This window comes from Camelina sativa, chromosome 20 (assembly GCF_030686135.1).
Source record: "Camelina sativa cultivar CO46 ecotype springtype chromosome 20, ASM3068613v1".
NCBI lineage: Eukaryota > Viridiplantae > Streptophyta > Magnoliopsida > Brassicales > Brassicaceae > Camelina > Camelina sativa.
In genome coordinates this window covers 34,116,285-34,128,908 of record NC_141899.1, presented here as the reverse complement: position 1 = coordinate 34,128,908, position 12,624 = coordinate 34,116,285, and the positions used below count along the sequence as shown (strand labels likewise).

The following is a 12,624-nucleotide window of genomic DNA, read 5'->3' as shown; positions in this document are numbered from 1 at the left end:
TTTATCAGTTGTACCGTTGGTCCTATTATATCGAAGTTGTACCATTTATTATAATTATCTCGTTATATATCATTTGTACCAGTTGTTCTATTATCATTTAGTTGTACTAGTTGTACTATTCATTAAGGGTAATTTGGGAAAATCGCATTTTTAAATGGCATACAGACTAAGAAATGGCACGCCAGATTAATATTTTTTTAATTTATGGCATTCCAGCCTTGTGCATAAACATTTTTTTCTCTTATGCCATAAAATTAGAAAGTGACATTTCTAAAAAATAAAACCAAAACTAAAAGTGATATTTCTCATAACTTTAATTTCAAAAATTGTATTTCTCACTAAATTCACTATAAAATATATCTACACATTTATAATAAAAAATTATCTGGTGTCGAAATACATTTAACATATGTTAATTTTATTTCATTTTCTAATCAAAATATAAACGTAATTAATATAAGTTTAATCTTTATATAGAAGTTTTTTTTATTTGAAAATTATTTTATTTTCGTAAATTCAGTCAATATGAGTTTGAAACGTTCAGTAATAGTTTTTGATATTACCGGACAAGAAATACAAGTTAGATAAAAAAATTAGAAGCGCTTTCACTCTACACATGAGTGCATAGACAGTCTTAACTTTAGCCACAACTTAATTTACACTCAAATCTTTGACATAGCCAAATCATTTCTTGCCAGGTTCGATCGTGTATACCGTTTGAGCAAAGAATAAAAAGGGGGTACACAGCTTGATGAGTTTCACTGCATGTCAACTTTGTTGGAGAATATTGCACTTAGACAAACGTTCTTTAACTTCATCCCAACCTGCATATTGTATATATCACAAACGAGCTAGAGGTTAATGAATCATCAGATATTCAAAAGACAAAAATTCAAGATTCAGTTAAAAGCTTAACTAAACCTGGTAAATTTCTGAAATCAGGTTCAATTCCACCACCATTGATGTCCATGTGGTTAGGTGTTACATACTTTCCTATTGTCACAACAACTCCTGAACCATCTCGGAGCTCGTACACCGATTGAATCAAACCCTGAAAACCCCATTAATTCAATTGACAAGAAAATAGATGATCAAAAACATTTCTAAATCGATAGACTCATTATAAAATAAGTTAAGACTTTGGAATAACCTTTCCGTATGTTCTTTCGCCAACAAGAACTGCTTTACAGTTATCATGCAGTGCAGAGGCTACCTGGAGAAAAATAAGACAAATCATTCCGCTTAATAATCCAAAAAGAGATGAGCTTCCGGCGCTTAAATGTTAAATCTATTAATACTACTCATAATTTCACTAGCACTTGCTGTTCTGTTATTTACCATTACCTGCAACAATGAGAAGGATTCTAATCAGTGCGTCATGCAAAAAAAAAATTATTAGTGTGAATGATTCTATGGCTTACATGATCCATCACATACAATAAGTGGGGCAGTGATCAACGGTTTCTTATCTGCAAGAAAAGTTTTTTGAGCCTCAGGGTCTCTCCCAGCTGTAGATATCACCTGTTACACAGGTGCAACATATAACATGAGTTCAACCAAATCGTGATGGAACTCTACATGTAAGTTAAAGTAAGCTATTCTGTTTCTTATTCCTGAAAATTAATTGAAAAAGTTTCGAGAATTCTGAATGATTGTTGCTTTACCGTATCCCCTTCATCTAGGAACAGCTTAGCAGTTTCTATTCCAGCCTGAGATAACCAAAACCAAGAAACGCAGGCTACGTGAAGAATCAAGTGGTTGTAAAGGCATTACTGAGAAGATATGGTCTTAAGTTACAGTTGTAGAATGAACCTGCACAAGTCCACCAAGGTTATCTCTAAGATCCATCACAAAATAAGATGCACCCTTGTCTTGGAGTCGTTTCATTGCTGCACATAGTGAAAAAAATGTGTATCACAAATACAAGTATATAAAAAAGGATGTGACTGATAGCTTTGATGTGACAACATTAAAAGGCTTAGGCTTACCAATCACCAAATCTTTTCTAGCCAGAGCATTGAACTCTTTCAGGCGAATGTACCCGACAGAGACTTTTCCATTGTCAACTTTTTCCAACCGATAGGAGATTGGGGTCGGTGCATTAACTTGTCTCTGGATTTTAAGAGACTTAACAGGTCCACACTTCCCATGCTTCACCTGCAATATGCATAAGATACATAAATCTTCAGCACAAACTTAAATCAAGTATTCATGTGTGTAGTTTGTATCTTATACTTAAGAATAACCACCTTGAGAACCACAAAAGTTTTACTAGGGCCTTGCAACAAAGATGATACTTCAAATGATGATTTCCCACTAACATCCATTGCATTGACAGCAACAATTTCATCTCCCTAGCAAAGAGCGAGACATTGAACACTTTTAAGTGAAAGCAACAGCGAACAAAACTACTAGAAAGAAACTATAGACCGGTTTCTGACCTGTTTCACGCCAGCAATGTCAGCAGGACTGTCCAATACAAAACCAAGAACCTTCACCTTCACATTTCCATCACCATCAGAAACTTCTCTAAGGTTAATTCCAATACCAGTAATGTCATACTTGGACATCCTAGAGAACTTCAACAAGTAACACAAACAAAGAGATGCATAATTAGAACAACTTAAGATTCCTTCCTCCATCAATCCAATTCACTGAATGTAAAGAACAAAAACCTCATCTGGTGATAGGAACCGAGTATATTGATCACCCAAACTTGCAAGCATTTTCTTAATCACTTCATGAGCCTTTGATCTACTCTTAATTGGACTAGCTAATATAACATCCTTCTGTTTCTGAAAAGTAACAATAAAAATTCAATCTTTACACATAAAAAGCTTCTTCCTTTATCCACACTAACAACCCAATACACATACCTGCCAAGCTTCAGGAGTCCAGCTACGGCTACGGGTATCTAGAAAGGCGTCATTAACAATCTCCCAAGCTTCTTCAACAATGCCTTCATTAGTTACTAACTGAGGCTTATTAAAGTCATCATCTTGCATCTCAGCATCATCAGCTTCTTCCTCGTTAGGACAGTCTCCCGGAGCCGAATCGAAGTGGTTCAGAGAAGAATCTTGAGATGACGAAGGCGGATTGAGAGAGAGATAAGGATCATCAGCAGCAGCAACGGAGGAGAGGGGCGAGGAGAAAACGAGAGTGAGAGAAAGAGCTCCGGTTAGGGTTCCGATCACCGATTTTTTCAGAATTTTACTTAGATTAGGGAAGTCGAATTGAAACGGAGGCGTATGTTCCGGGAGAAATTGCGGTGTCGCCGGTGATGACGTGGCGGATAACGGCGAGGAAAATGGAAGCAAAAGCCTCATCTTTTATCTTTGTTAACGGTCAAGATTCAAAAGGTCCAACAGTGCTTATGTTACACTGTATGGTGCAAATAGTATTTAAGAATATTTACAAACAAGTCCTTGTACTTATGAACATTAGTTTTAAAATCTACTCATTAAAGTAATTTAACATTTTTAATTCCAAATTTGAAATTCTCTTTACCTTCCCCAAAAGCCAAAACCATTATTGAACCCCAAAATTGAAAGAGAAGAGAGGAGGAAGAAACAAAAAGGGTTTCTTGAATACACAAACCAGAAGCAAAGACAGAGAGAGAAACAAAGATCAATCTTTACGTTTGTTCTTCTTCGTGTTGACTCGCGGCACTGGAAGAAGAGTTTGAGAGTAATCAGTGATGGGTTCCGGCAAAAAAACGGAAAGGACAAAGAAAGAAAGAAGACAGTAACGTTAACGCAAATGCAATTCCGGAGAGTTCGAGAGAGATTGTACAGAACATGAAGGAAGTCGTGAATTGCTGCGAACAAGAGATTTACGCAATGCTTGTTGAATGCAATTTGGACGCTGACGAAGCCATTACTCGTCTTCTTTCTCAAGGTTTCTTCCATAAAGTTTCTGCCTTTTTCTTGTTTTCTGGAGTTTGAAGTAGTTTGGTTGAAAGTGGAAGAAACGAAGATGAAAGAAACCAGAGCAAGGCTTGTTTGTTTTATTCCCTCTGATTGGTATGTTTCTTTAGTTTTATGGGAATTTACACCTTGTGCTAGTGAATCTCGTAAACCCTTTCTCTTCGTATATTCCTAGAAATTGTAACGTTTTCTTTGATCTATCTTGTTAAGTTACTCTAGTTGATTTCTTACAATTTTGCTTCGATTATGATTCCAGATAGTTTTCAGGAAGTGAAGAGTAAACGAGACCAGAAGAAAGAGGTTTGTGTGTACTATATAGATTGTTGTGTAATTCCTAATGTTAAAGCCTGAACCTTTGTAAGTCCTGTTCCACTTCTTTTCTTATGTTTCCCAGGCCAAGGAAAAGTCGAGAAAGTGCGAGAGAGGCAAAGACAGTAATGTAAATGCAGATATTGTGAAGTGCTCAGAACAAGAGACTAGCGCAACAAGGATGCTGACAAAGCCGTTAATCGTCTTCTTTCTCAAGGTTTCTTCGAAAAGTTTCTGCCTTTCTTTCTGGATTTTAAAGCTTTGAAGTTGTTTAAGTTGAAAGTAAAGTGAGAAGAAGAAACGAAGATGAAAGATTCACAGAGCAAGGCTTGTTTCTTTTTCCTCTGATTGGTAAAGTGGCTTGATGTTTCTTTGAATCTGGTTCAACATCCATGAATTTTGTTGGCTTCTGGATTACCTTTGCCTCATGATTCTTTCCCCTCTAGTTGATTTTTGACAATGTTGCTTTGATAACTTTTCCAGATGGTATTCAGCAAGTTAAGAGCAACCAAGATGAGAAGAAAGAGGTTTGTGTGTACTAAATAGATTGTTCAGTGAATCCTAATGTAAAGCTTGACTCTTTTTATGTCCTATTCCACTTATTCTTCTCAGACCAAAGACACATTGGATTCTCAAAGTGTTGGTAGTAGCAACCAGAATCGTGAATTGAGTGATGGCGGTGATAATTATGTTGATCAAGGTGGAGGAAACAAGTTTCAATCTGATGGTAATGAGAACTTATATTTTCTTCTGATACTAGTGGTTCTGTATCTCAAACAAATGTCTAAAGTTACCAATTGGTTTGGCTCAGAGAGGAATAACGTGAAAGGAATTCGTTATCATTTAGCTGGTTCATCTACTGCAGCCGGTATTCTTGGTCCTTCATTCAACAGGTTCTCTTCATGTCTTCCTTCCTTTAATCTCTTGTAAATGCCTTGATTTTGTCAACTGATATATCTGATAATTGATGAAGTGGGCATAAAAGTATTGACAAGTTTACCTTAACTAGCTAGCTTCTAACGTTACACGCAATCTGTGTCTTTGCAGTGATGTATTAAATGCTGAAATTAAGAGAGCGCCAACAAGCTCAAGTGAAGCAGTTCCTTCGTTATCTGTGCCAGCTTCTAGGTTAATATCTGCTTCTGGTCATAGAACAATGGCTGATGTTGTGAAGATGGGCATAGCTTCATCAAAAGAGAGTGTGAGTAAAGGTCCTGTCAAGGATGATTGCCATTTACCTGAGAGGCCAGATGAGTCTGCTGCTACAAGAGATGAGTCTGCTTCGGTATCCAACCAGAACTTGCATGACAATTTTTCTTATTTCTCTAACTCACTTTTTGAGTTTGATGCCAGACGAAATCAACTTCGAGGGTCTGCATTGGTATCGAACCAAAACTTGTGGGATAACAGTGTTACTCATCCATTGTCTACCTCATATGATGCTAAAAGAGAAGAAGAATTTCTCAAGTTTACTCCAGACTTTATCCTAAAAGTCCACATTGACGATGTTGCTTGTCCGTTATCTAACTCATTTATTGAGGCTGCTACTAGAGAAGATCAACTTCAAGAGTCTTCTTCACTATCCAACCAGAACTTGCATGACAGTTCAGCCAAAGATCCATCAGCCTCTGTGGACACCAATCTACAGCAGCTCTCAATAGAGAATGATATGCCGAAAACATCGGTTAAAGAGTTACAACATGTGCAATGTGGTAGTTTTGGTTCTGGGATGAATGGATCTGCCCAACCCAGCAGTCTCCCATCAGGGTTCTTGAATTATGATGACTCAGAAGATATATCCGGTTCTGTGGTGTCTCCTTTAAGTCTTCAGGTGCAGAATATTAATACAATCCCCACTATGGTAACAAAAACTGTCAACTTTTATTGTTTATTCTGTTGCATATTTTCACACCTTCACCAGCTAAATCTTGTGCTCTATATGAATCCCAATTTCTCTGAATCGAAACCGATACTTCCCTTCTGTCATAGGATAAGAAATTTCTTCATCTTAAATCTGCATCTTTTTTGTTTGTTTGTCATCTGTCATAGCGTCAGCAAGCGTACACAAAGGAACCAGATCCTCAGGCTTCTCCTCTCAATCAGTCAATGCCTACGACATCTTCACTTGTTCCTAGGCTATCAGTTTCCATGACCGAGGTAACTCATTATCATTTTCTATCTTTAAGCAACTTCTCTTGACTTATGTGATTTATATATATAATATGGTTTTCATTTTTGCAGACGCTATTAAACGCTTCAATCAATGAACCACAGATGAATCAACAAGCCATGGACCACCATCAGTCTCAGCCTATGGTACCTTCAGGGAATGATGGTGATATGATGAACTATCCATACTCTCAGCCAACACAGAATGACACCTACAACATGTCAGCATTTCAGAAAAATGGCGGTCATAACAACAACAGTAACCATCTTAGATCCTTAACTGCACCACTTGCTCACTACAATAACAGTGTTCTTTCTCCATCTGCTGTCGCTGTTACTTCTGCATATAGTTCCACTAATGGTTCGAGTTATCGTTTTCGAATGTCAGGTGATACCGCTGCAAACTCGATGTGTGGGTATGAAGATGTCCTCAGCTCAGAATTTAGCAATCAGATGGCAACACTTCATCATCAGGTAATAGATAAGCCCATCACACATCTCTCTTAGTCTTAGGGGGTGTGAGCATTTGAAATTTTTGTTTGGTTCAGCTTTTCTCGGTTTAATTTGATGAGCTTTATACGAAATTTGAACCGGTATTTTCTTTCTTGTGGTTCTATCTCAGAATGGGACCTCAAATATGTGGACTCCTCAAGGACTCAACGACTCAGGAAACGATTATTACAGCTTATTCTCGGGTCCTCAGGAGCAGCAGTCAGAGAGTTTCAGACATAGCCAACAGCAACAAGGGCAAGAACAAGAGCAGCCTTGTGAAGATGAAAGCAGTCGTTACTATGCATCTCCGGACCAAGGAAACAAATAGAAGAGACCGTGGCGAAGAAACAACTGCTAATGGATTTGCTTTTCTTAAATCCTAGCTACCCCTTTTTATAGTATTAGCTACTCTTTTTTGCCTTAGCCTTAGAAAATCTTAAAGAACGTTTCTGCTTTTAGTAGCTAGGTTCGGCTTCTTTCTTGCCATCATTTTTTACTTTCAATGTAAATAATCAAAAAGTATTGTATACATAAGAAAGAAAGATAAATATTACCGAATGAGAATAAATGTTGAATCTCTTAGAAAATCTATTTTTTATTCTGATTCTGAAAATAAGCCATTTTGGCTACGAAAAAGTGTATTTTTTGGTATGCAAAAAAATTGTATGAAATCGAAAAATAATTTGGTGTATTTTTATGGAAATTACCGAATAATATTTTCGGAAGTAGTATTTTCTATTTCCAAATTTTGAAAATTTTGTTTCCTTCCCCCAAAACCATTATTAAGCCCAACCAATTGAAAGAGAGAGAGAGACAGAGACACAGAGGGAAAGAAAAAAAGGTTTCTTGATTACAAGACAAAGACAAAGATCATCCTCTTTCCTCTTTGATTCAGCGACAGTGAAGGTTGAGAGAAATCGTAAGCTCGAAGAAGGTTCTTGTTCAGTCAGAAATGGGTTCTTCATCTTCCGGCAAAAATAAGAAAGGACGGAGAAATAAAGAAGCAGAAGAAGACGACAGTAATAACGTTAACGCAGATGCAATTCCGAAGAGTTCGAGAGAGATTGTAAGGAACATGAAGGAAGTCGTGAATTGCTGCGAACAAGAGATTTACGCAATGCTTCTTGAATGCAATATGGACGCTGACGAAGCCATTACTCGTCTTCTTTCTCAAGGTTTCTTCCTTAAAGTTTCTTCCTTTTTCTTGTTTTCTGGGGTTTTTATAAGCTTTAAAGTTGTTTGGTTGAAAGAAAACAGAACAAAGCTCTGATTGGTACGTTTCTTGAGTTTTAAGGGAATTGAACTTGTGCTAGTGATTCTCTTGAAAACGCATGTTCCTAGTAATAGTAATGTTTCTTCGATCTCCCTTGAAAGCTCTTTGCTTTGATTAGAGAATTAGCCTAAATTGTTACTTCTGCATCTATCTTGCTAAGCTTCTGCCATTATTGGTGTGGTTTGTGTTCAACATCCATGAAAAGTTCTGCGTCTGAGTTATCTTTGCCTCTAAATTGAATTCTGAAAATGTTACTTTGATTACTTTTCCAGATAGTTTCCAGGAAGTAAAGAGTAAACGAGACAAGAAGAAAAAGGTTTGTGTGTAGTATATATAGATTGTTCTGTGATTCCTAATGTTAAAGCTTGAACCTTTGTAAGTCCTGTTCCACTTATTTTTTCCCAGACCAAGGACAGATCGTATTCTCAAAGATTTTGTAGTAGCAACCAGAATGGCGGTGATGATTATGTTGGTGGAAACAAGTTTAACTCAGTTGGTAATGTGATGCATAAAACTTGTTACTACTGGTTCTATATCTTAAAAATGTCTAAACTTATCAATGGGTTTGGTTCAGAGACGAGTGATGTGCAAAGAATTCCTAATCATTTGGCTGGTTCATCTACTACAGCTGGTATTCTTGGTCCTGGTCCTCCATTGAACAGGTTTAATCTCTTGTAAATGCCTTAACTTTGTCAATTGATGGCATGAAAGTTAATGACAGCTTTACCTTCAATATCTCTGTCATTACAATGATGTATCAAATGTTGAAACTAATTAGAGAGTACCATCTTCTAGGTTAATATCTGCTTTGGGATGTGGTAGCTCTAGCCAGAATGGTTTAGGTTCATCGAAAGAGAGTGTAACTAAAGCTCCTGTCAAGGATAGTTTTATCTTACCTGAGAATTCAGTTGTTCCTAATCCATTTCCTAACTCATTTATTGAGTCTGCTGCTAGAAGAGATCAACTTCAAGAGTCTGCTTCGGCATCTAACCAAAACTTGCACGATGGTGGTTCACATTTGTTGTGTGACAATTACAATAACAAAAATGATGAGACTTGCCAAGTGCAAAAATGTTCTTTTGAGCACAATCAAAGTGAGATTATTTTTCTCTTCTGAAACCTGCATTGTTATCTTTTGATACTGTTATTTCATACTCCATTTGTTCCTATTTCAGCCAAAGATCACTACTGTTATTTCATACTCCATTTGTTCCTATTTCAGCCAAAGATCACTACTGTTATTTCATAGTCCATTTGTTCCTATTTCAGCCAAAGATCCATCAGCGGTTGTTAATTCCGACCAATGTAACGAGTTACAGCATATGAGATTTGGTTGTTTTGGTTCTGGTAAACCCAGCGGTCTCCCATCACAGTTCTTGAATGAAGACTCAGACAGTGGCTCGCAGTTGTTGTGTAAGTTCAAAGATGTTCTTTTGAGCACAATCAGAGTGAGATTGTTTTTCTCTTCTGAAACCTGCTATGTTATCTTTTTCTGATACTGTTATTCCATACTCCATTTGTTCTTATTTCAGCTAAAGATCCATCGGCGTTTGTTAACAGTGACCAATGTAACGAGTTACAGCATTTGAGATTTGGTTGTTATGGTTCTGGCAAACCCAGCGGTCTCCTATCACAGTTCTTGAATGATGACTCAGACGGTGGCTCACAGTTGTTGTGTGACAATTACAATAACAAAGATGATGATGAGACTTACCAAGTGCAAAGTGAGATTTTTTTTTCTCTTCTGAAACCTGCTATGTTATCTTTTTCTGATACTGTTGTTTCATGTTCCATTTGTTCCTATTTCAGCCAAAGTTCCATCGGTGCCTGTTAATTCAGACCAATGTATTAACGAGTTACAGCATTTGAGATTTGGTTGTTTCTTTGGGATAAATGGATCTGGCAAATCCAGCGGTCGCCCATCAAAGTTCTTGAATGACGACTCAGAAGATATCTCTGATTTTGCAGATGATGTTTCCCTCAGACACTTGAACTTAAAGTAAGCCTTTTAAAATCTGCTCTACTAGCTTGATTTGTTTTAATGATCTCAATAATCGCATAAACTTTTTCACAGAGATAGTTTTCAGCAAGGTAATAAGAGCAAAGGAGATAAGAAGAAAGAGAATGTCTCAAATGATGAAACTAAGAGCGTGCCAATAAGCTCGGGTGAAGCAGTTACTTCGCTACCTGTACCATCTTCTAGGTATCAATCTGCTTGGGGTTTTGATACCTATTGCCAGGAAACAGTGGCTGATGTTGTCCAGATGGGTTTAGCTTCATCACAAGAGAATGTAACAAATGCACTTGAGAAGAAGCTAGATGTTCCTAATCCACTCTCTAACTCATTTAGTGAGTCTACTGCTATAAGAGATCAACTTCAAGAGTCTGCTTTCATATCCAACCAGAACGTTCCCGATGACATTGACGACCGTGGAGACAAAAATGATGAGACTTACCAAGAGCAAAGACGTTCATTTGAACACAATCAAAGTGGGGTTCTTTCTCTCTTCAGAAACCTGCTATGTTTTCTTTTCCTGATACTGTGCTGTCTCATGTTTCATTTGTTGTTATCTCAGCCAAAGATCCATCGGCGTCTGTTCAGACCAATTTACTCGAGTCTGCAGCATTTGTTAAAGAGTTACTGAAATTTCACAGAGATGGTGAGTTCCATTCGTCCTCAAACTGTGATCATACAGAACCTACTCAAGAAAATCAGTACACGTCTTCATCTGTTACAGATTTCACATTTGATAATAGCCATCTGTTCACTCCTGTGATGGCTCCTTCAGAACGAAGTCTTCAGATGCAAAATGCTAATACCTTCCCCAACGCTATGGTAACAGAATAACTTCTAACTTTATTGCTCATTCAACTGCATCTTAGTCATTCACAACTTCTCAAGCTAAATCTTGTGCTCTATAAGAATCCTAGCTAGTTTCTCTGAATCAAACCTATACTTCCATTTATGTCATAGTATTAGATACTCTTCAGCTTAAATCGGTGCTTCTTTTGCCCATATGTGTTGTAGCATCAACAAGCATACACGAGGGAACTGAATCCGTGGTACTCGGCTTCTCCTCTCATTCAGTCTATGCCTAATGCATCTTCACTTGGTCGTAGGCTATCAGTTTCCAGGACCGAGGTAGTTCTATTTCTCATAAAGCACCAATCTTTTTCCATCTTTAAACGGCTTTTCTTGACCAGGCAGGCACTACTAATCGCTTCTATCATTGAACCACAGATGAATCAACAAACCATGAACCACCACCTTTACTCTCAGCCTAATGTTCCTTCAGGGCATTATGATCATATGATGAACTATCCTTGCCCTCTGCCAACACAGAATGATAGCTACGACATGCCAACACCAGCATTTCCGCAACACGGTGGTAGTAACAACAACGCCTACCATCAGCACTCTTTAGTTCCTCTGTACAGAACCAGTGATCTGCGTCAACCAGCTGTCACTGCTGTTCCTTCCACCCGCAGTTCTGCTTACGGTTCCACTAATGGTTCGGCTTACGATTCTGCTTATGGTTTTGGCAACCACTTGTCATCACTTCAGCATCAGGTAGAATCACATCTCTCTCGGTTTAATTGGTTTGGAGAATTTTATAACCAGAACTTGTGTTTCTTATTTGTGGTTTGACCTTCAGAATGGAAACTCAAACATGTGGACGACTCCTCAAGGACACAACAACTCAGAAATGAATTATTGCAGCAGCTTATTCCCGGGTCAGCAGTCATTGAGTTTCAGACATAACCAACAACAAGTCGAACAAGAGGAGCCTTATAGATTTGAAAGAAGCAGACGTTACTATGCATCTCTGGACCAACAAAACAATAGAAGAGGAGACCCATCTAACCAAACCCAACAACAGCAACCGCCAAGAAACAACAACTAATCATAAGAATCGACCAATCAAAGCTTCTTACACTTCTGATACGTTTTTACACTGACGACTTCTTATAATGCTTTCTGCTTTTACTAACCATTCTTCGTTAGTATAAGTTAATTATTGTTAATATGCCTTAGGCCCTTAGCCATAGAAAAGCTCAAATAACGTTTTCTGACTTTTACTACATTCGTTTTTTTTTTGTTGATTAAGAAACAATCAATAAACAATACAAAGTAATTAAGTAAACTTTGCATTAAAATTACTTAATACTTATGTCAGTATGTGATGTGCTTAGATGACTAAAATAAACATATTTGAATACCGTATGATTGTATGAACAAAAACGTTGAATCTAAACAAATTAGCTAACGTGTTGATTGTTTTTAGTGTTCTTATAATGGTTCTAATTGTTTGTCGCGGCTAGAACATACCACTCTGCTGCTTACAAACTACATATTACAACAAGTCAACAACAACAACAAAAAAGAGATCATTGATGACAACTTGACAAGTGCGCCTCTACATCCTAAATAGATTATAACGTGAGCTCGATCTA

The 12,624-nt window shown here is 37.4% G+C and overlaps 2 protein-coding genes and 1 pseudogene across 9 annotated transcripts; 2 read left to right on the top strand and 1 right to left on the bottom strand.

Moving 5' to 3' along the window:
* Positions 1 to 480: 480 nt before the first annotated feature.
* Positions 481 to 3,392, bottom strand: LOC104771901 (carboxyl-terminal-processing peptidase 1, chloroplastic). Of its 6 annotated transcripts, none has more exons than XR_015593240.1 (12): positions 2,877 to 3,392; positions 2,676 to 2,795; positions 2,442 to 2,579; positions 2,250 to 2,354; positions 1,989 to 2,157; positions 1,813 to 1,889; positions 1,665 to 1,709; positions 1,422 to 1,521; positions 1,302 to 1,344; positions 1,151 to 1,213; positions 922 to 1,051; positions 481 to 824 (listed from the first exon to the last, which is right to left on the bottom strand). XR_015593240.1 is itself a non-coding variant. In XM_087505558.1 (12 exons), exons 1-12 carry the CDS (start codon positions 3,324 to 3,326, stop codon positions 769 to 771), a joined length of 1,476 nt encoding a protein of 491 aa, XP_087361684.1. In that variant the 5' UTR covers positions 3,327 to 3,368; the 3' UTR covers positions 481 to 768. The 6 variants fall into 6 exon arrangements, 1 of the variants encoding a protein (XP_087361684.1); XR_015593238.1 differs by having other exon boundaries at positions 1,438 to 1,521; positions 2,877 to 3,369; XM_087505558.1 differs by having other exon boundaries at positions 1,151 to 1,209; positions 1,438 to 1,521; positions 2,877 to 3,368.
* A 306-nt stretch (positions 3,393 to 3,698) lies between these two features.
* On the top strand, positions 3,699 to 7,455 carry LOC104771900 (uncharacterized; annotated as a pseudogene). The gene is made up of 10 exons (XR_015592343.1): positions 3,699 to 3,897; positions 4,183 to 4,226; positions 4,321 to 4,453; positions 4,696 to 4,762; positions 4,848 to 4,962; positions 5,047 to 5,128; positions 5,283 to 6,096; positions 6,285 to 6,392; positions 6,477 to 6,878; positions 7,027 to 7,455. The product of XR_015592343.1 is annotated as an uncharacterized LOC104771900 (transcript).
* A 234-nt stretch (positions 7,456 to 7,689) lies between these two features.
* Positions 7,690 to 12,314, top strand: LOC104772903 (uncharacterized). Of its 2 annotated transcripts, XM_087506243.1 has the most exons (14): positions 7,690 to 8,071; positions 8,442 to 8,485; positions 8,575 to 8,665; positions 8,744 to 8,831; positions 8,965 to 9,263; positions 9,439 to 9,582; positions 9,702 to 9,893; positions 9,979 to 10,168; positions 10,244 to 10,659; positions 10,746 to 10,829; positions 10,908 to 11,005; positions 11,198 to 11,311; positions 11,411 to 11,740; positions 11,826 to 12,314. In XM_087506243.1, the coding sequence occupies exons 1-14, from the start codon at positions 7,849 to 7,851 to the stop codon at positions 12,072 to 12,074; spliced, it is 2,562 nt and encodes an 853-aa protein (XP_087362369.1). In that variant the 5' UTR covers positions 7,690 to 7,848; the 3' UTR covers positions 12,075 to 12,314. The 2 variants fall into 2 exon arrangements, with proteins under 2 accessions (XP_087362369.1, XP_087362368.1); XM_087506242.1 differs by having other exon boundaries at positions 10,746 to 11,005.
* The last annotated feature ends 310 nt before the right edge of the window (positions 12,315 to 12,624 follow it).